At 47.3% G+C, this 22706-nt stretch overlaps 1 protein-coding gene across 6 annotated transcripts in view; it reads left to right on the top strand.

The window, feature by feature from the left end:
* The window catches only part of AIFM1 (apoptosis inducing factor mitochondria associated 1), a 36399-nt gene extending 14278 nt beyond the window's left edge, over window positions 1–22121 (top strand). For 3 of the 6 annotated variants that reach the window (XM_002720291.5, XM_002720290.5, XM_070066472.1), the window contains 14 exons: window positions 288–387; window positions 1275–1399; window positions 1525–1655; window positions 3690–3780; window positions 10362–10446; window positions 11434–11510; window positions 12396–12504; window positions 13250–13357; window positions 13698–13786; window positions 14887–15027; window positions 17161–17303; window positions 19437–19561; window positions 21336–21532; window positions 21843–22121. In XM_002720291.5, coding sequence (XP_002720337.1) covers window positions 288–387; window positions 1275–1399; window positions 1525–1655; window positions 3690–3780; window positions 10362–10446; window positions 11434–11510; window positions 12396–12504; window positions 13250–13357; window positions 13698–13786; window positions 14887–15027; window positions 17161–17303; window positions 19437–19561; window positions 21336–21532; window positions 21843–21914 — 1593 coding nt within the window. In that variant the 3' untranslated portion in view covers window positions 21915–22121. Of the gene's footprint in view, window positions 1–241; window positions 388–1215; window positions 1400–1524; window positions 1656–3689; window positions 3781–10361; window positions 10447–11433; window positions 11511–12395; window positions 12505–13249; window positions 13358–13697; window positions 13787–14886; window positions 15028–17160; window positions 17304–19436; window positions 19562–21335; window positions 21533–21842 lie in introns of all 6 variants that reach the window. The other 3 variants (XM_070066473.1, XM_070066474.1, XM_070066471.1) reach the window with 2 other exon arrangements.
* The last annotated feature ends 585 nt before the right edge of the window (window positions 22122–22706 follow it).

Below are 22706 nucleotides of genomic sequence, written 5' to 3'. Positions count from 1 at the left end.
TAACTGTACCCCTCCAGAATTAAATATATAATGAGAGTTCTTTATAGAGAGCCTAAGAAAATCTGAGACTGAGACAGTTCCATCTGCTTATGTGTATGTGTATTCTTTCTACACCAAGCACACCCAGCATTTTTTACTTAAGAAAATAACTTTACCTTAGTGGTTTTAACCTAGAAGGACCAGTTTTCATGTAGACAAAAGCTTCTCATTTAATTGAAAAATAATATTTCTTCTGATACAGGCTAGCTCTATGGTAAAATAGACTTTCTCCATGTTCGGATCTGCAGGCCTACAAGACGATAAAAGATGACAAAAAAAGATATGATGAAAGAATGTCAGGGTTAGGGCTGACACCAGAAGAGAAGCAGAAAAGGGCCACAGCATCTGGTGAGTATCCCCTTAATTCTCACTGTGACTTTGAGACTTGTGAAAGGAAACAGTTCGGGCTTTTTGATTTACGCGTATCTTCTGGAAGTAATGATGGTATGAGATCCTAAGCTTCCAGAAACTATGGTATTTTCCCAGAGCTAGAAGCAATCTGCTAAAAGTATTTGACTGAAATTTGAGTTTGAGAATGAAATTAGTGGCAATTATGATTGGTTGTTTTTCTTTATATTAGGCTCTTAAAAAGGCAGGCAAGTTTGGCAAGGAAAACCATTTGAACATGGATGAAAGCCACTTTTTTGAATGAGGAAACTTTTTTGGTCTGTTTTGTTCCCCCTTTTGAGGCTTTGGAGTTTTGAGTTGTTAAAGATATATTTGTTTTCCTGAAGCACACAGCCCTAAGCTGTCACTTCCATCCCACGTGATGTGCTTGATTCTTCAGAGAGGCATGTTTTAATCCTTTAATAAGCCCCACAACTCTGGGAGGCAATTTGTGTTGCTTTCTTCAATAACACCCCCTTATTCGTGATCATTGTGTAATAATCCCTAATTGACCTCCTGGGTTTTCCCCCTTTATTGCTAACAAAAGATGAAACTGAGCTTGCTATTATCCTGGTGGTCACTAAATTAACACGAAGGGCAGAGGCCTTCTCTTATGTACTGTCAAATATATTTTTTGCTTAGCATTTTTCCCTTGTGAAATGTAAGGAGATACTTGGTTTTCCTCTCTTGTCAGAATGCTCTAAAGTTTAAGATTAATATGGGCACTAAATTTTGTTAATTTAGTGCAAAGAATTTAGCCAAGTACAAGGTGATTTTTTTTTTTAATAGTGGCAAGGAGTCATCTGAGACTTGAAGAAGATTCACCCTGTCTGGTCTATCGCTTACAGCTCCAGAAGGAGAGCCAGTTTCTCAAGTCAGGGTACCCAGTCATGTTCCTTTCCTGCTTATCGGTGGAGGCACTGCTGCTTTTGCTGCAGCCAGATCCATCCGTGCTCGGGATCCTGGGGCCAGGGTAAGGTGCACGGGATTTTGCTTGGCACACCGGGTATTGTCTGCAAACACTTAGCCACCATGAGCACTTTGACATTTGCCTCTTAAATGACTTGCTTCTGATAAGTATTATTTTTGTGTCTAAAGGTACTGATTGTATCTGAAGATCCAGAACTGCCATACATGCGACCTCCTCTTTCAAAAGAACTGTGGTTTTCAGATGATCCAAATGTCACAAAGACACTACGATTCAAACAGTGGAATGGAAAAGAAAGAAGGTGTGTTCTATGTAAAGTGGGCCAGCCCAGCCATTTCAACTAAGCGCAGGGAGTGGGTTAGGATTTTGCCACTGATTGTGTGAAGAGAATAGGAGGGATGACTTGGCTGTTCGCTGGTGTCCAGTATGGTACGCACAGCCTAGAGGCAACAGGCTACAGAGGGCAAGAATCCTGGATTCTGTTAGGAGATCTACCAGCAGTTGACCACATAATGGTGGCCTCTAAAATACTAACACTCCTGTCTCTGGCACCTGTGTGATGGCCTTCTCTGGTGAGTCAGCTGACCTGTGTTGTCACTTCTTTATACTTACCTTATACTTTATATATTTGGATATGTCTCATAAAAGCAAAGCAGACTGTGTAATGGCACTTTCTTTGACACCCGAGCAGACACAATTGTAGGGTAGAGGAGGAAGACTGTAAGAAAGAACCTCTTGGGGCCAGTGCTGTGGTGCAGCAGGTAAAGCCAGCATCTGCAAAGCTGGCATCCCATATGGGCACCAATTCATGTCCCAGCTGCCCCACTTCCCATGCAGCTCCCTGCTAATGGCCTGGGAAAAGCAGCAGAAGATGGCCCAAGTCCTTGGGCACCTGCCACTCATGTGGGAGACCCAGATGACGCTCCTGGCTTTGGCCTGGCCCAGTCCTGGTCATTGCAGCCATCTAGGGACTGAACCAGCAGATAAAACATCTTCCTCTCCCCTCTCTCCCCTCTCTCCCCTCTCTCCCCTCTCTCCCCTCTCTCCCCTCTCTCCCCTCTCTCCCCTCTCTCCCCTCTCTCCCCTCTCTCCCCTCTCTCCCCTCTCTCTCTCTGTCTCTCTCTCTGTCTCCCTCTCTCCCTCTCTCTCTCCCTCCCTCTCCTCCTCCCCCTCCCTCTCTCCCCTTCTCCCTCTCTCCCTTTCTCTGTTTCTCTCCCTCCCTTCCTCCCCCCTCCCTCTGTAACTGACTTTTAAAATAAATAAATATTTTTTAAAAAGAGCCTCTTTATTAGAATGTTTGGGGCCAGTGTTGTGTGTAACAGGTTAAGCCTCTGCCTGTAATGTCGGCATCCCATTTGGGCACTGAGTACCCAGCTGTTCTACTTCTGATCCAGCTCCCTGCTAATGGACCTGAGAAAGTGGAAAATGGCCCAAGTTCTTGGGTTCCTGTACCCATGTGGGAGACCTGGAGGAAACTCTGGGGTCCTGGCTTCATCCTGGCCTACCCTTGGCTTTTGGGGCCATTTGAGGAGTGAACCAGCAGATGGAAAGTCTCTCTCTCTCCTCTTTGTATCTCTGCCTTTCAAATAATAAATAAACCTTAAAAAAGAATATTAGAATGTTTGCATGAAAGAAATAGAGGGCTAGAAGCCTTTTCCTTTTTTTTCCTCCCCTCTCCCCTGCCTTTTCCTTCTAAAGAACCCCTTAGATCTCTTGATTCTGGCACTGTGTTCTTTTAGTTCCAATTTTTTTCCATTAGTGATCCCTTTGATACTCAACTAAATTTTGCAAACCTACCCACCTCCCTCAGCCCCACTATCGTGTTCCATGTTCAAGTAGGATGCTTACTTCCAATTAAATTAGCCACCTCTCAATTAATATAGTTAATTAATTAGCTATTTGAGGCAGCAGCATCTCAGGAGCTAGACCTAGTCATTCCATTGGCCAGCAGCATTCTGGACAATTCATGTTGGTGGGTACGTGAATACCAGCTGCTTGGGTGCTCCTCTTCTGATTGGAAATGAATCTAAATCTAGAGTTCCTCAAACTCAGCACTGTTGACATCTGGGCAAGGATAATTAGTTGTTGGGGCTAGGGAACTGTTCTGCACATTATAGGATGTTTAGTAGCATCCCTAGCCTCTACTTACCCAAGTTGTCATGACCACAAATGTCTCTTTGAGGGCAAAATTATACTTAGTTATGAATCATTGAGTGTTCCATTGGAAAATACTCCAAAAGATTTTTTCATGATGGCAATGATTTTATTAAAGCTATGGGGGACGCTGATGGCAGTCCCAGATGCTTATAACATTTTCCCCCTCTTTTCCATACAGCATATACTTCCAGCCACCTTCTTTCTATGTCTCTGCTCAGGACCTGCCTCACATTGAGAATGGCGGTGTGGCTGTCCTCACTGGGAAGAAGGTGAGCCAAAACGTTGCTTCCTTGGTCAGGCTCTCCTATGTGCCTGCCAGCACAGAGAGCAATGTGCATTCCTGCTGCCGTCCATGTCTGTGCTGCCTGTGTAGTTCATCAAAGAAGGGTCGAGTCACTTTAGTTTTGATGTTGCCCATTATGTCTTTCTGGGGAAAGCACTGCTGGGTGCGTATCCTGATCCAGAAGTTTGAAATGTCAGTTTTTCCAGTTTTGGAATATTTTCATAGACGTTACCTGTTGGGCGTCCCTAATCCAAAATGCAAAATGCTCCGAAATCCAAAACATGTGGAGCCTGGAGTTGACGCTCAAAAAGTGTTACATTTCAGAGCATTTACATTTGGCATTTTTGGATCTGGGATGCTCAGCTTATGGTATCAAAGCCTAGGATAGCACGCCTGCTACATTTTCTCAAACTGAGGTCCGTGACCCTCCTATTTGCTCTTCTGCCCTTCATCTCCTTCCTGTTTTTCTGGGACTAACTTTTCTCTGGGATTGTCAATGATGAGATATTGACAAATGTTTATTATTCAGGGCAGTAAAATAATTCAGCAAAACTCGGCATGGAAGATATCATTAGACTTTACAAAGGGTGAGTGCCTGAGTAATGGGCAGTTATCAGAGGACATTCATGGGATCCCAGGAAGGTGTTATTGTGTAGTGTTACGTTTTGATTTTGTTAATGGAAAGCACTGCAGTATGTTTGTAAACTAATGGCAGTGTTTCAGTAGGGAGAGGAGGGTTCTCTGAAGAAGTAAAGCTCAGGGTAGGTGGCTTCCAGGGCACGTGTGGAGGATCCATCTTTGACAGGGGTAGACCTGCTTCTGTAAAGGGACATTTGGCAGAGAAGATGGATCTAGGTTTGTGGATACACTGATAATGAGCCATTGTGTGTTAAGTATCCCCTGTGTGTAAGTAACAGCCAAGGCCTGCCTTCTAGGGGCTAACAACACTAAGCAGAGACCTAAACACATGATCGTAACACATAGATGTATAGTAAGACATGTATAGTGTGTTGTAGGAATTACTGGGAAGAGTACCTGTAGAGTGATGGTGTCGGAAGGCTTCCTGGAGGAGAAAGCCTTAAGAGAATGCGGAGACTTATGGAATAAAGAGGTATTCACCGCACAAGAGGAGAGTGAAGAGCATTCAAGTAAAAGTGAGCAGTGTAGTCAAAGGCTCAAGGATATGAAAAAGCATGAGAAGTGTAAAGGAAAGAGGCAGACAGCTCCAGATAGAGCAGAAAGTACAAGTTGGGAGTGGCAAGGGATGAAACTGAGAGACGCAGCAACCTGGTTGTAGAGGGCATTATTTGTCGTGTGAAAGAGCTTGCGCTTTATCTGCACTGGGGAGCTATTGACTTAGACACAATTATAAATGCTTTGATTGAATTGTAAATTATCACAGTTGGCCAAGAGGGGAATGGATTTCAGGGGGACGAGACTAGAGAGAGACCATTGGGAATATCTTTACAGTAATCCAACTGACATGATAAGAGTGCAAATTAGGACAACAGAGATGATGATGATGAAGAAAAAGAGCTAAAATGTGAACAGTACTTATTCTGATCTCAGAAGAAATGCTTTATGTGTATTGTCTAATTTTAACCTTATGATAATCTTAGGAGGAAGGTATTATTTCCATTTTAAAGAGAAAGAAATCAAGATTTTTAGAAAAATAAACAAGTGAATTTAAATAGCTCACCTAAACTCACACAGCTAATAAGTGGCAGAGACGGGATTTGAGCCAGATCTGTCTGTAGCGTTGGGACCCAGATATTCTGATTCCGGAGCCTAAGCTCTTAATAACATTGCTGTATTGCTTCCTGATATGAAGGGAAAGAAGAGTGGGGGGTGGACTTGAGGCCTGCTTAGCAGGCCACTTTGACAAGGCCCAGTGGTTGATGAAAGGAAGGAGAGAGAGGAGGCAGAGGGGATTTTGTAATTCTAGCTTGTGTGTCCGCGTGGATGGCAGGGATCCCCTAGCTGAGAATGGCAACCCAAGAGGAAGAGCTGGTTGAAGGGGAAGATAGAATTCAGTTTGGCAGTGTTAAGCATGAAGCACAGCATGTGTGTGAAGGTGTCTTCCGGCAGTTGGATGTAGACTGTGATACCAGGGGAGGGAGCTGGGCTCAGATAGGCATTCAGGAATCATCTACATGTATGTGAGAGCTGAAACCATGAGTGTGCGGAGGCCTCCCAGGGAGAACTTCAGTGAGGCTAGGATGGAACCCTGGGGAGCCCCAGCTTTGAGAAGACAGGCTGAAGAAGTGGACCCACAAAGGAGACTAGGGAAGCATTTAAGGAACAGGATGAGAAGAGCTGGGCCAGGTCCAAGACGTCAGGGGCTTACTAGAAGGAGGATGCGATCTCCAGTGTTACTGTGGCAGGGAAATCTGCTAAGAAAAGGATTGTCAACTGTCCCGTTCAGTTCAGCGCTTCAGCCATTAGTTAGTTAGAAGAGAGGATGAACCACTCTTTCAGAACGCTTGAAGGTGGGGGCAGGGGCCAGCGTTGGGACACAGCACGTTAAGCCACCACCTGTGACTCTGGCATTTCATATGAGTCCCTGCTTCTCCACTACTGATCCGGTTTCCTGCCAGCGCATCCAGGGAGGCAGCAGATGATGGCTCAAGTACTTGGCTCCCTAGGGGACACTCACCTGGGAGACGTGGCTGGAGTTCCAAGCTCCTGGCTTCAGCCTGGCCCAGTCCCAATCATTGTGGCCATTTGGGGAGTGAACCAGCTGATGGAGGAGCTGTCTCTCTTCCTCTTTCCCTCTCTCTTCCTCTTTCTCTGTAACTCTACCTTTCAAACACAAATAAATTTTAAATGTGGGGGCAGGCAGATAGCCTAGTGGTTAAGATGCCATCTCCCACATTGGAATAATCGAGTTTGATTCCCTGCTCCAGCTCCTGACTCCAGCTTCCTACCAGTGCAGATCCTGGGAGGCGGTTGTGATGACTCAAGTACTTGGGTCCCTACCACCCACATGAGAGACCTGGGTTGAGTTCTTGGCTCTGGGTTTTGGCCTTTAAGTTTGGGTGGCACTGGCACTGTGGCGTAGCGGGTAAAGCCATTGCCTGCTCTGCCGGTGTCCCATACGGGCACCAGTTCAAGTCCTGGCTGCTCCACTTCTGACCCAGCTCCCTGCTAATGTGCCTGGGAAAGCAGTGGAAGATGGTCCAAGTGCATGGACCCCTGCACCCATGTGGGAGACCCAGAAGAAGCTCCAGACTCCTGCCTCCAGATAGGCCCAGCTCTGGCAGTTGTGACCATTTGGGGAGTAAACCAGCAGATAGAAGACCTATCTCTCTGCTTCTGCCTCTCTAACTCTGCCTTTCAAATAAATAAATAAAGCTTTAAAAAAAAAGTTTGAGAGGGCTGGTGCTATGGCATAGTAAGTAAAGCACTGCCTGCAATGCCAGCATCGCATATGGGCACCAGTTCATCTCTCGGCTGCTCCTCTTCCAATCCAGCTCTCTGATTATGGCCTGGGAAAGTTGCGGTAGATGGCCCAAGTACTTGTGTCCCTGCACCCATGTAGGAGACCCGGAAGAAGCTCCTGGCTCCTGGCTTCAGATTGGCCCAGCCCTGGCCATTGCAGCCGTTTGGGGAGTGAACCAGTGGATTATTAAAGACCTCTCTCTCTGTCTCTCCCTCTCTGTAACTCTGCCTCTGAAATAAATAAATAAATCTTTTTTGAAAAAAGTTTCAGTGAGAAAAGAGGGGTAGTGATTAGACAGAACCGAAGGTGGGATTTATTGGCTGGTCCAAGCATGTTAATGGGTCGAGGGTATAAAATGTCAGGAGAGAGAGAGAGCGTAGGGAATAAGTGGGTGATTCTTAGAGGATGGGTCCAGAAGGGCAAGGAAGAGATGGAGGTCAGAACAGAAAGGACACCGCATCCCAGAAGCTGGAAGAAAGAAGTGAAGAAAGATAGGAACAGGTCTTTGGGCAAATGAGGAACTCTTACAGGAAGCTGAGAACGATCACAGCAAATGGCTTCACTTGCTTTTGCAATAAGACCTGACCTAAGGTGGTTTTCTGAGAGTAGACAGTGTGAGGGAGGGTCCAGTTAGGGGGATTGTGGAAGGGGGCTTACCAAGGATGAACCAAAGGAGGCTAAGGAAGTTACACGGCCCTCAGATCTCAGTTTATGCCCTTGTTTCTGGGAAATTTCACCCATCCCAGCCTGACTCGAGTTCCTAGTGCTACCTGCGCTGCCCTTACGACTCGTGCCACCATTGTCACTCTTGATTACTGTTGGTGCTTGTTAAACTGTCTTGGATACTAAACTCTGAAGGCAGGGAGGATGTCTGTCTTTGTCGCCTTTGTGTCCCCGGCACTTTGCACAGTGCCTGACGCATAATAGGTGCTTAATATTTCTTGGATGGTCTCACAGCTGCTAAGGAGTCCTGATCTCTCTGACTCCAAAGCTCCAGCTCTTAACCATAGAAAGGAGTCTTTGCAAGGGCATTAACGGAGCTGGCAAGAGAACAGTTCGGATGATCTGCCATTGTCCCAGAGTGGCTGGTATTGAACAGTGAGCCAGGTAAACAGAGAAGATGGAAGCAAGTGTGAGAGATGGTAAGAGTGAGAGAAAGCTGGGAGGATGCAAAATTGGGACCAAAGAGCGGAGTGTTTGAGGTATAAGTAGAGGTTTTGTTAATGACAAGGTTCTGGATGTGGCTCAGAGGAAAAGTACAAACCAGGTTCCAAGGTCTTCAGTGAATGAGAAGGAGTGGCCAGGAGGTGGCTCCATAACAGTGATTTGCAGAGAGAGAGGTTGGAGCCTCTCAGAGGCGAATGAAGGCCTAAGAAGCTGGGAGCAGCAGCAACCTCAAGAAACCTGGAAAACGCCAGCCTTTCCTCTGGGCTTGTCACGTGAAATGTGCGTGAACTCACAGTCACTACACGTAAGCTGTCCTTGGGGGTGAGCCAAGTTTCAGTGAAGACTAGAAGTCGGAGAAGGCATTCTGCAAAAATGCTGTGGATGTGCAAGAGTTGTGAAGAAAGAAATAAGGGTTCCAAGTAGCCACACAGAGAAAAGGCTGCCCCCAGAGCAAGGGTTCAGCCTGGTGGTTGACACACCCACATCCTGCATCACAGTACCTCGGTTGGATTCCCAGCTCAGGCTCCTGATCCAGCTTCCTGCTAACGCAGACCCTGGGAGACAGCAGTGATGGCTCAGGTAAATTAGGTTCTTGCCACCCACATAAGAGATCTGAATGGAGTTCCTGGTTTCCAGCTTCAGCCCCTGGACATTGCAGGCATCTGGGGAGTGAACCAGTGGGTGGGAGTGCCTGCTCTCACACACTCTCACTCTTTTTTTTTTTTTTAATTTTTGACAGGCAGAGTGGACAGTGAGAGAGAGAGACAGAGAAAGGTCTTCCTTTGCCGTTGGTTCACCCTCCAATGGCCGCTGCTGCAGCCGGCGCACCGCGCTGATCCGATGGCAGGAGCCAGGAGCCAGGTGCTTTTCCTGGTCTCCCATGGGGTGCAGGGCCCAAGCACCTGGGCCATCCTCCACTGCACTCCCTGGCCATAGCAGAGAGCTGGCCTGGAAGAGGGGCAACCGGGACAGAATCCGGCGCCCCAACCGGGACTAGAACCCGGTGTGCCGGCGCCGCAAGGTGGAGGATTAGCCTATTGAGCCACGGCGCCGGCTCAACACTCTCACTCTTGTGGGTGTGCTCTCTGTCCCCCCCTCCCCCCTCCACTCCCTCTTTCCCTCTCTCCCTTGCTCACTTTGCTTCTCAAAGTTTGTGGGGAAATGGAATTAGAAGATAAATTTACTTTTTAAAATAATTTTTTAAAAGAAAGGAAGAAAGACTGTCCCCATTCTCTGTTTCCACAAATCAGACAAAAACTCAAGGACTGTGTAACTTGCTCTAATGCTGACTGCTTAGGAACTTATGGCCACTTGAAACTGGATACTAGAAGCTTTGATTCCAGTGATTACTTAGGAATGATTTTTTAAAATATTTTATTTACTTGAAAGGCAGAGTGACAGAGCAAGAGGGAGAGACAGAGAGATTTTCAACCCACTGGTTCACTCTCCAAATAGCAGTGATGGCCAGGGATGGGCCAGTATGAAGCCAGGAGCCTGGAACTCCATCTGAGTCTCTCACATGGGTGGCAGAGGCCCAAGTACTTGGGACATCTTCCTCCGCCTTCCCAAGTGCATTAGTAGGGAGCTGGATTGGAAGGGGAAGAGCTGGGACCCGAACTGGCTCTCTGATACAGGATGCTGGTGTCTCAGGCTGCGGCTTAACCCACGGTGCTGCAGTGCCAGCCCGGAAATGATTCTTAAGGATCACTTCAGGTCAAGATCTAATTCTTCTCATTGAACTGACAGGTAATAGATGTGGGGATTGTGTCCGGGGGTGATGGAAATGTTCTGTAATTAGGCTGTGGTGATAGCTGCACAATTTTGTGAAGATCCTTAACACCACTGAACTGTACACTTTACACTTGTGCATTTTATGTTATGTGAATTAGATTTCAATAAAATATTTTTCAAAGTTAATTCATCTCTACCTCTTTCATGTGTCTGTGTGACTGTACCAGGTAGTACAGCTGGATGTGAGAGGCAACATGGTGAAACTTAATGATGGCTCTCAAATCACCTATGAAAAGTGCTTGATTGCCACAGGTACGTATTTCGGGAGAGGACTTTCTGCCCTGGCGGCTCACTGCAATTTGGCGGTCCGCCCTTCTCTGGAAGGCATCACTGCCTAATCTGAACAGGACGGAATCCAGATTCTCTGAAGCAGGCGTCTTCCCTCGGTGCACAGCCTGGCCGAGTCCAGCTGTCTGGATCACCAGCCCTTCTGCATTATCCATGCTGTTGCTTCTGGTACAGGCGTGAAGAATTTGCCCTTTTCATCTCTTCTTGCTTAGCCCATGCCCTGTGCCCTGAAAGCGATGCCATCTGTGGCTTCATTGTGAGTGCCCATCAGAAATCAAGAAAGGAGGGACAGGCGTTTGGTGCAACGGTTAAGACGCTGCTTGGGATCCCCATGTCCCATGTCAGAGTGCCTGGATTCAGTCCTGGCTCTGCTTCCAATTCCTGCTTCCTGCTGATATGCACCCTGGTGATGGCTTAAGTGATTGGGTCCCTGCCACCCACGAGGGAGACCTGCATGGAGTTCCAGGCTTCTGGCTTTGTCTCTCCCAGCTGCTGCCTCTGCCTCTCCCTCTCCTCCCTCCCTCCCTCCCTCCCCCCCTTTCAAATAAATAAAAGTAGGGAAAAAATCAAGAGCAGAGAGTGAAGCAGTTTGTTAAACCAGCATGGCTGTGCTAGCTGGGAGTATTCATGATACACTAGAAGTGAACATGGAAGCAAAAATATGAGGCCTTTTTGGCCAGCTGTGGAGAGGGTACACCCCTTGAGAGACTCTGAAATCTGATCCTCCAAAGAAATTGATTAAAAAAAAAATCCTGCCACAAGCTCAAGCGATTGGAGGAAAACAAAGTCATCTTACCCTGTAAGTGCCACTGTGGCACCAGCAGGGAGCACACACAAGCCACGAGCCACAGTCCCAAGGAGAGAGAGTTCTACCTTTGGTTGGCGGTGGGGGGTGGTGATTAGGGTAGCTCCTGCTTGTGGACTAATGGGTTTTCTTCCTCTTATTTCCAGGAGGCACGCCAAGAAATCTCTCTGCCATTGACAGGGCTGGAGCAGAGGTGAAGAGCAGAACGACACTTTTCCGAAAGGTATCTGTCTGCTTTGGTGTTTTCCTCGTGGTGTTTTTGAAGAGGTAGTATCATCTTGTGGCCTCCAAGTACCCACCGTGGAGCTGGGAGATCCCAGTGTTATTTATGGCTCTTTTCCAGACGTGTTATCTGGCCTTGAGCAAGACACTTCCTCTCTCTGCACCTCAAACACCTCATTCAAGGGTTTTAAGCTCCTAGGAGAAAAATACATCTAGCGTCTTTATTGCTCGTTATAGTTCCTGCTCATTGCCCTTCCATGCTTGTTTTTTCCTGATGCATTTGAGTCACTGGAACTCCTTGTAGCCTCTTGGTGTTTTTCATTGCAAGTGCTATGTGGAAACCTCGGGGAGAAAAGTGAGAATGAGTACCTAAGTGAAAAGGAAGGGGGGGATTGTTTGCTTCTTAAGTGCTTTGCTGATGAACACTGCTGTAATTCTCCAGCGACTCTTGGGGACATTTTATACACTCTGTAGCATCCTTTAAGTTCTTGATAGGACAAGGCTTGTCAGCCATGGTGGTGTTGACATTTTGGCTGGATGGGTGTGTGTTGTTGGCGGCTGTGCATGATAGCATGTTCACAGCACCCTGACCTCTGTCCACCAGATGCCAGGAGATCCTCCCTGCCCTGACCATCCAGAATATCTCCAGACATTGCCACATGGCCCCCTGGAGAAGAAGGGATAAAACTGTCACCAGTGGAGAACCTTTGTGGATGGAAGGAATGTTGCAATGGAGAGAGACAGTTGCCTAGAAATTGAACCACTTTTTACCAGGAGACATTCTATGCAAACTAGTGTTGTCAAAGATTAAGAAAGAGCTATTTGCTAGTGTTGTTGTCTGTGCCCCTTTGGGGGATCCATGCGCTAAACTGGTGTGATCCTGCAGATTGGAGACTTTAGAGCCTTGGAGAAGATTTCTCGAGAAGTCAAATCGATTACGATTATCGGTGGGGGCTTCCTGGGTAGTGAACTGGCCTGTGCCCTTGGTAGAAAAGGTGAGTGCTGGGGGGTGACCTCGGTTTTCTTTCTCTTGTCTTATATCACGTGCTTTTTGGTGGGTTCTCACAAACTCCAGAAGTGTGTTCACCAGGGCCGGTGGCTAGAGTTCAAGGTTTACAGTGAAAACCCAAACTCTGAAACTGATTCTGGCACAGGCTCCCCTGTTGACGGAAAAGCTGTCCTCTGAGCAACTTAATAGGGGTGCTTTCTCCCTGTTCCTCTCGCCTCTATGCCAGGACTCCTTGGAAATAAGCTATTAAGGCAAGTGGGTTAAGGTGCTAAGGGCAATGCAGACTATAGAACTACTGCCTATGAAAAGCCAAACTCTTCCCTCAGCCTGACAGGTCGGCAAGTTCCAGTTGGAATGTTTCATGGCAAGCATTTTGCCGCACGTTACTTTCCAGCTTTGTGAACTCGGGGCACTTTCCTGGGAGGGTGCTCCTTGTTTGGAAGTGGCAGAGCACTTGTAGAAGCCTCAGGTGACAGCATGGGTGAAGTGCACTGGGTTCAAGTCTTCAGATTAATCCAGGGGTAGCAGATGGAGCACCTGTTGTCTTTGCCATGTGAATGAACTTGGGCAGCAAAGCCTTCATGACCCAGTGTCCCGTCAACAGGAGTTCTGGCCTGGACCACACCTTTGCCCTGTGCTTACTGTAGGCTGCCTACTGTACCTTTACTTTTCTCTCTGTCTTCCTGGGATTCACTTTTGTCTCCTGCTATAACTACTCCCTTTCTTCCCAGCTCGAGCCTCGGGCAAAGAAGTGATTCAACTCTTCCCTGAGAAAGGAAATATGGGAAAGATCCTCCCTGAATACCTCAGCAACTGGACCATGGAAAAAGTCAGACGAGGTAGAGAGACTGCTTGTGCTGCCCCTGTATTTCCTTTGAGTGTGGCCTCAGGAAAAGTTAGCTTCTTTGGGAACCTCCCGAATATAGGGCTCTATTTCCTGGCAGATAAAATGTTTCCAGCTTTCTCCAGCTATCCAAGTTTCTAGAGGTATTCTAAATCGGATGCACCATTCCCAGAAGTCCTAAAGATGAACTGTGGTGGTGTTTCTCACAGCTCCCCAAGGCTGCCTGCACACTGATGATGAGTGCTTTTACTCTGGGAGAGGCCTCTGCTCAGCTTCTCCGCTCAGGAAGGTCACAGGCTCCTGGGCTCAGTCTCAGTGCTCATTTGCTTTTACAGAGGGTGTTAAGGTGATGCCCAATGCGATTGTGCAGTCAGTTGGAGTCAGCGGTGGCAAGTTGCTCATCAAGCTGAAAGATGGCAGGAAGGTAAGCAGGGGAAGACAGGCTTCCAGGAGACCTCTGGGCTCCCCTTCCCCTTCTCTCACTCCTCTTCCTCCATCTGACACCAGTAGATTTGGTTTTTTGGCAGCCACCATTAACTTGTCATAATTTTGTGAATTAACTCCCCCCTACACACACATCAAAACAGAGAGTGATAATAGCCAGAATAGGCATCTGTGAGCCACTTTCCTTTAGCTCCTTCCCATCTGTGTCACAGATTTTGAGTCCTTGCCAGGGTGCCAGATTTCTCCTCCAGTGATACAGGATATGTCTGTGAGGTGGTAGCAAGGGGAGCAGGGATTATGAAATAGAACTTAAAATCCATTTGCCAAAGGTAAATCAACTCATGTTTTTTTTATAAGATTTATTTATTTGAAAGGCAAAGATACAGAGAGAAAGATACCTTCCATCCTCTGGTTCACTCACAACGGCTGGGTCTGGGCCAGTCCGAAGCCAGGCGTTTTGTCCAGGTCTCCCACGTGGGTTCAGGGGCTCAAGCACTTGGGCCAATGCTCTGCTGCTATCCCAGGTGCATTAGCAGGGAGTTGGATCACCAGTGGAGCAGCTGGGAATCAAATCAGCAAATACATGGGATACTGACACTGCAGGCAGAGGCTTAACCTTCTGTGTCACAGTGCCGGCCCAAACTCATGATTTTTTTTTTAAGATTTATTTATTTATTTGAAAGGTGGAGTTACAGAGAAAACGAAGTCTTCCATCTTCTAGTTCACTCCCTAAATGGCTGCAATGGCCAGGGTTGGGCCAGACCAAAGCCGAGAGCCAGGAGCTTCCTCCAGGTTTCCCATATGTGTACAGGTACCCAAGCACTCGTGACACCTTCTGCTGCTTTCTCAGGCGCACTAGCAGGAAGCTGGATCAGAAGTGGAGCAGCCAGGGCTCAGACTGGTGCCTATAAGGAATGCCGGTGCTACAAGCTGCCATTTAACCCACTATGCCTCAGCACCAGCCCCAACTTGGGATTTTTTTAAAGCCCCAATTTCTAATGGCATGATGTGCAGTTCTTATGCCCACAGGAGTAAGTGGAAACTATGGTAATTGGCTGAATTATTTCTTTGTTGCCTCAGGTAGAAACTGACCACATAGTGGCAGCTGTGGGCCTGGAGCCCAATGTTGAATTGGCCAAGACAGGTGGACTGGAAATAGACTCAGATTTTGGTGGCTTCCGGGTAAATGCAGAACTACAAGCACGCTCTAACATCTGGGTGGTAAGTGTGCTACAGCATGACTAGGTGCTGTTCTTCATCCCCAGCCCATGAGCCCGGCTGCATGATGGCGTGCCCAAGCTCATGGACAGCCTAACCAATGAGGGTCAAAGTGCGTAGAGGCCAAGGGCAGGCAACAGAAGCTTGGGACCTGCTTGAGTTAGAAGATCAGGTATGACCTGTGACCTCACGTGCAAGCTGTTGGAGAGGAAATGAACAGTGCACATGCCGACAGCATGAGAACTCTCCCGGTTCTCACTGTCAGAAGCAGCCATTGGCATAACCCCTGGCGGACATGTAGCACAGCTTCCGTATGAATCTGCTCTTCCCTTTGCTCAAATTTGAGTCCAGGGAGTGGGGGATGAAGCAGTTTTATAACATGTTCCCTGGAAAGGAAAATGACTCTGTTTTCATGTTCCTTGAGTACTATTTTTAGCTATTTTTAAAAACCTATTATGATATAAACAAGAATGTAGTAGGTAAGAACCAGGAGGTAATTTCCCCATTGCTACATGGTCACAAGTGCATTGTGTTTGGTTATGGACTTTGTAGCTCAGGACACAGCAGCCTTGGGGGGTGTTTGGCCCCTTTATAACTTGCTTTTTTTAAAAAAAACGGGGGAGGGGGCAGAGAAAATGTACCTGTTATAAAAATAACACATGCTCAATGTTGAAAACACAAGAAGGGGGCGGGGGCAAGGGCAGGTCACCTGCAAGAACCGGTAATATTTTGTGCGTTTCCTTGCCTTTGTTGACTTGCACATATGTGTTTTTCTTTGTTTTACATAGTCGTGGTGAGCATACTGTATATACACATTTGTATTCTGCCCTTTTTCACTTAACATCATGAATGTAAGCATTTTCCACGTTGCTTCAGACTCTGTAAACAGTTTAATGACTATGTAATAGTCCATTAAATGGGTCTCATGGTTTACTTTGTCATTGCTCATTTATTGGATTTTTAGGTTGCTTTGGGTGGTCTGAATAGCCACCAAGATGAACAAAGGGTTAGAGAGCTCAAATACCACATCCCTCGTGAAGCTGGCTCTGCTCACCCCAGCTTAACACACTTAGCCCGTTGAATCTGTACCAGTCCTGTGGCACATTACTTGTACATTGCCTGGTAGTTATGAACAATGCTGCATCACGTAATAGGTTACACACTCTGTAGGCAAAAGCCAGGTCAGTTCGTCTCAGCAACCCAGACAGCATAATGCTTTTGTACATAGTTAAGTACTCCGTAAATATTTATCGAATGAATGAATACAGAATGAGAAAAGCACCTAATCTTGGAAAAGATTTCTGGGTGAGAGGCTATCACATCTAAAACTTGTCTCCAAGGACAGGTATTGTGGCGCAGCAGGTTAAGCTGCAGTTTGGGATACCTGAATCTCATATGGGTGTGCCAGACCAATGCCTGGCTACTCCACTTTTGATTTGGCTTCCTGCTAATGCCCCTGAGAAGGCAGTAGGATGATGGGCCAAATACTTGGGTCCCTGTCACCTGACCTGAATGGAGTTCCTGGCTTCTGGCTTCTGGCTTCAGCCTGGCCCAATCCTGGCTGTTGTGGCCATTTGGGAGGGAACTAGCAGTTGGAAGATCTCTCTGTCTCTCCCTTTCTCTGTTACTCTGCCTTTCAAATAAAAATTTAAAAACTGATTGATTTGAAAGGCAGAGTTACAGAGAAAAGAAGAGACAGAGATCTTCCATCCACTGGTTCACCCCCCAGATGGCCACAGTGGCCAGCACTGGGCTCGGCCAAAGCCAGGAGCTTCATTCAGGTCTCCCGTGTGTGTGGCAGGGGCCCAAGTACTTGGGCCATCCTGTGCTGCTTTCCCAGGTACATTAGCAGGGAGCTGGATCAGAAGTGGAGCAGCCAGGACTTGAACTGATGCCCATATGGGATGCCAGCATCTTAGTCAACAGCTTTACCCACTGTGTCACAACGCCAGCCCCTACATTGTCTTTAGAAAGTGGAATAGTAACTATGTTTGATAGTTTAGATGTGATTTGGGCCTGTAGATGGGAAACACTAATTAGTTAACATTTGAAGAGTTCTTTGGGCCCATAAGTTTATATTCTACCTACAGACACTTTTTTTAATCATGTGTTCATGTTTTGTATTTCTTTCCAAAGGCAGGGGATGCTGCATGCTTCTATGATATAAAGTTGGGAAGGAGACGAGTAGAGCACCATGATCATGCTGTTGTAAGTGGAAGACTGGCTGGAGAAAATATGACTGGAGCTGCTAAGCCATACTGGCATCAGTCAATGTTCTGGTAATGGTCCTGTGCTTGCAGACTCTTAGTTAGAACTCGGTATTCATAGGCTCATAACCCAAAGTTATGACTTGGTTTCCTTGGGGGCCAGTTAGCTTCATATAGAGGGGGCAAAATTCCATCTCATGTCCATACATTCCATCCCCAGGTGGCCTTCTGGAAAAAGTCTCCTATTGGACACATAAGTTAGACTAGGTGAATGAATGAAGATGGCTCTAGCACGTCTGGGAAAATAGCTCACATTTTGAGCTATAGTAGATGGTACAAAAGAATACTCTTTGGTATACACAGCAGTGTATTTCAATGTGTTCTTTGCAGGCAATACCAATAAGTCAACATAGTGAAAAAAATAAATAACCCTCATATATAACCCTTAAGAGCAGTGACTCAAAGTCAGGCATTTATAGGCAGTTCTTTAGAGAAAGAAACATTAGCAGTGGACATTCTGGAGTCTTGGAACTGGCCCCATCTGACACGTTTTTATCTTGATGATTTGCAAGATGGGGTACATGAGCATTTCAAGGTTCCAGAAGCCCCTAGGTGGTTTCTCTTGGGAATATTCTCAGCAGATGGAAGTACAATTTAGGAGAGTCATGCACAGTTTTACAAGTGGGCAGCAAAAAAAAAAAAACAGATGAATTTCAGGGTCAACTCATGTAAGATAATGAATGCAGTCAGGAAAAAAATAGTCCTGACCTCTACAGTTCTCAGTCAGAGCCTAGGAGCAGATTCCAAGAAGTTGTTGTAGACCAAGCTACTACAGCCAAGAAGATAACAAAATGTAGAGTACCAGAAACAAAACCACCAGAGTATCTTAGATTAGCACCAGAAAACTTGGCAATAATGTGTCTGCGCCTCAAACGCTTTGTGAAGTCCCTAGCATATTAAGAACAGTGTGATGATGACAGGAAAAGTTTCTAAGAAGAGCAGTTAAGATAAAATGCGCAAGTGGATGAAGGTGCCTTGTTACACAGGGCAGTCCAGTCTCAGAAATGAAGGCTCAGAGGAAAGACCGTAGGTTAATAAAACCATAGAATGTCTCAGATTCTGAATTCTTAATATGGAACGCTCTAAATCTTCAAAAAAGCAGTTTTAGAATGAGTCAAAGGAAGGTAGTGAATAGCCAACATGAAGAACACATCATTACCCAAGTGTAGCATGGGATGAAAGCATGAATCGATGTAAGGTTTTGATCGTTACGTGATATGTACAAAAGCTCATGGGGAAATGAGGGAAAATATGTTTATGTGGCCCGTGTTGTGGCATGGCGGGTAAAGCCACCACCTGTGATGCCGGCATCCTAAATGGGCACGGGTTCATGTCCCACCTTCTCCACATCCAATCCAACTCTCTGCTAATGGCCTGGGAAGAGCAGCAAGAGGATGGCCCAAGTGCTTGGGCCCCTGCACCCCCTGGGAGACTAGGAGTAAGCTCCTGGCTCATGGCTGCAGCCTGGCTCAGCCCTGGCCGTTGCAGCCATCTGGGAAGTGAATGAGTAGATGGAAGATCTCTCTGTTGCTCTTTCAAATAAGTAAATCTTTTAAAAATGATAATTTTGTTTTGGTGCCCAAAAAACTTGAAATTCATGCAGTTTTTTTAATAACACATTTTCCACAAACTTTTTGAAGACCTCTTATACAGTGGCTTCTTTGTTTAAGATGTATTTATTTGAAAGAGTTACACAGAGAAAGAAAGACCGAGAGAGAGAGATCTTCCACCCGCTAGTTCACTCCCCAGTTGGCCACAATGGCCAGAACTGCACCGATCTGAAGCCAGGAGCTTCCTCCAGGTCTCCCACGCGAGTGCAGGGCCCAAGGAGTTGGGCCATCTTCTACTGCTTTCCCAGGCCATAGCAGAGAGCTGGATGGGAAGTGGAACAGCCAGGACTCGAGCCAGTGTCCATATGGGATGCCAGCACTGCAGGTGTTGGCTTTACCTGCTATGCTACAGCGCCGGCCACAGTGGCTTCTTAAGGAAAAATAAAAGCAGCCTGGGATAATGGTGCCTCTCATGGTTGTCCCCAGATGCCCTCCCAGTGACAGATCAGCTTGGCATTTCTCTTATTGTCACACAGCCTAAGTCCCTGAGCCCGTGCGAGAGTGACAGGACACCCTCTTCTCTCTCCTTCCTTAGGAGTGACTTGGGCCCCGATGTTGGCTATGAAGCTATCGGGCTTGTGGACAGCAGTTTGCCCACAGTTGGGGTTTTTGCAAAAGCAACTGCACAAGACAGCCCAAAGTCTGCCACGGAGCAGTCAGGTAAGGAAGCCCAACCACTTCGCTTGGAAAGAGTGTCGAGCAGCAGTGGTCCAGGTTCTCCTGAACAAGGGGTTCCTGTGTGGCCAGAGGGGGCTGCCAGTGAAAGCCTCTCTTCATGGTGTGCTTGACAAGAAACCAGACCCAAAGTCCTCACTCTTTAGTGGGCTGTGATCTGGCAAAAGCATGCATCCCGCTCAAAGCACAGACTGAAATAGTGTGGGTGGCGGGCAGCGGCGGCTCAGCCACCCCGTTGTCTCAGTTGTCTCTGGGGCCTGGCAAGACCCATGTGATGAAGAAAGCCTGACTTTGCAGGTTTGGGTTTTGCTTTTCTTGACTTCGTGCTAATCTCCAGAAGCAGGCTTGGGAACCTTAGCCTCGGACCTGCCGTCCTCCACGGCTCCTGGGCAGTGAACTGAGTAGGACTGAGTAGGCCTGGAGCCCATTTCTGTTCATCAGATCTGAATGCCAGATTGCCTTTAGACAGGAGGCACCTCTCTTGGAATGGACTTCTCTCCCACACACGTCTCTTTCATTAACTCCCAGGCCTTATTCCACGACCTTGGCTCAAGTTCTTTAACCTCTGTATCTTCTTGCCAAAGGTGTTTCAAGGGCAAGTTGCTCTTTAAGAAGCAGAAAACGAAACATTATTTGGATGTTTAGGTCCCTTTCCTGTGTGACTCAAATGTATTCCATGCCTCTTAATTCTGGGCAGTCCTGGTACGTGGGTCCAGGAGAGAGGGCCACGTGCTTTATAGATACCAGGTCACTCACTGCTCTGTCCACTGGGCAGTGTCACTTAGAGCCTGCTGGTTCTCAGAAGACAAGATTCCCCCTTCCCAGGGTGCCATCTCCCTCCTTCCCTTACCCCTCCCCCTCTAGGAAGAAACGCCCCCGCTCTGGTTTTTCCATATGGAAGTGCCTTCTGCTTAGAGTGTCTGCTTAGCAGTGCCATCCAATAGAACCTTTTGCTATGATGGAAATGTTCTGGCTCTGCTCTCTCCACTTGGGGCTACTGAGTGCCTGAAACGTGGTGAGTGCAAACAAGTAACTCGAGCTGACATTTTACTTAACTTGAAATAATTTTCATTTAAATAGCTGTATGTGGCTTGTGGCTAATGAACAAGGCCATGCAGCTCTACAACGTTTCAGATGACAAAAACAAGAGCTCTGCAGTTTGAAGAAAATCAGACACAAGGAAACATGCACCGCATAAGTGGAGGCTGAGGGGCTGGTGTTGCGGCACAGTGGGTAAGCTGCTGCCTGCGGTGCCAGCAGCCCATTTTGGAGCACTGATTCCAGGCCTAGCTGCTCCACTTCCGATCCGGCTCCCTGCTAACACACCTAGGGAAACAGCGAATGATGGCCCAGGTACTTGGGCCCCTGCTAACCACATGGGAGACCCAGATGGAGTCCCAGGTTTCTAGCTTTAACCTAGCCCAGCCCCAGCTGTTATGGCCATGTAGGGAGTGAATCAGTGAATGAAAGATCCCCCCCCCCTTCAAATAAATGCATCTTTTAAAATATTTTAAATGAGATAGGAAGGGAAGGGAATTTGGGGTCAGGACTGGTCCAGTGCCCAAGAGCTGGCAAGAAAGAATTTTTCTTGGCTTCATCAGTAGAGAGGGGCTGAAGATGGCCAGAGTCCACCAAAAAAGCATACAAAAATCACCTAGAAGCAGCTTGAAGCAAGCCTTGGAAAAAAAAACTTGCCTTCTAGAATGTCATAAGGACTGAAGTTTTGACTGTGTATATGTGTTTTGTGTATTGGCCACAGGAACAGGTATCCGATCGGAGAGTGAGACAGAGCTGGAGGCCTCAGAAATCACGATTCCTCCCAGCACCCCTGGTGTCCCACAGGCCCCAGCCCAGGGGGAGGACTATGGCAAAGGTGTCATCTTCTACCTCAGGGACAAAGTGGTGGTGGGGATCGTGCTGTGGAACATCTTTAACCGAATGCCAATAGCAAGGAAGGTAGGTACCTGCCAGAGCACTTGGAGGCAGATGGGAAGTTGGGGCTAGAATGCACTCCTGTGGCTTCACCGGGTGCCCTGAGCTGCATCATCACCCCGGTGCAATGGTGCCCAAGCAGAACAAAGCTGTAGCCTGGGTTCAGGAGTGTTTCCTTTTTGCCCTGGGATGGAGCTGGGTGCGCTGTGAATTGGCACACTGGTCATTTTGAGCTAGTAGAATGCTGTTCCCACAACTCCCTCCCAGTGTGATATGGGCCCAGCCTGAACATGGCTGGGGTGAGTTCGGGACCTGTGCTTACTCTCTCCTTCAGATCATTAAGGATGGCGAGCAACACGAAGACCTCAATGAAGTAGCCAAACTGTTCAACATCCACGAAGACTGAAGCCCTGTAATGGAGTAGGCCAGCACGTCTTCCTCCCCGACTGTGGCTTGGATGGGCAAAGGAGCGGGGTTTTTTTAATTATTATTATTATTCAGCAAACTTTCTCTGGTGTAGAAGTGTGAATGATCAATTCCCTTGGGAATATTTTCAGCCACATAGGCAAATTCTTAATGTTCACATCATGAAATAAAATCTGATTCTTCTAAATTCCATTCTGTTCTCTTGTAAAGGGGGCAGGTGAGTGAAGGGGGAAAGCTGTGCATACGACACAAAAGCAAGCACTTTGCAGCTACTCCACACTCAGAACTCCTTTCAGCTCCCCCAGTCCCCTCCCTCTCCAGACCCCCCTCTGCGTGCACCTGCGGTGGCTTCTGCCCACAACACTTAACCCTGTCCTCTCAGAGGTTCTGTCTGAACACTCTCCTGGCCCTTCAAGCCTGATCCTTGTTTGTCTCTCTGCTAGCCCGTGGCTTCCTGGAAGCAGGAACTATGCCTTAAGGTCTCAGCCATGGTTCTATCTCTGGAGCTTAGCCCAGGGTCTGGCTCCTAGTAGGTGCTTAGTAAATTGTTGCTGAATAAGTGAAGAAATAAACATCCAATCAAGAGATTGGATGTTTACATGGAGCAGCACCTCCAGAGCTGAATGACTCCTAACTGGGGGATGAAAGGAGGTTTCCTCTTGGGTCTCATGGTCTCTGGATTCCTCTATCCACTGTGCCCCAAACTACTGACCTGCCCTCTTGAGCTCCTTTTCTCTAAACCATGCTTATAGGCATCCCTCCCTCTGCACAT

Source organism: Oryctolagus cuniculus, chromosome X (genome assembly GCF_964237555.1).
Source record: "Oryctolagus cuniculus chromosome X, mOryCun1.1, whole genome shotgun sequence".
Classification (NCBI taxonomy): domain Eukaryota; kingdom Metazoa; phylum Chordata; class Mammalia; order Lagomorpha; family Leporidae; genus Oryctolagus; species Oryctolagus cuniculus.
This window is presented reverse-complemented; position numbering and strand designations above follow the sequence as displayed.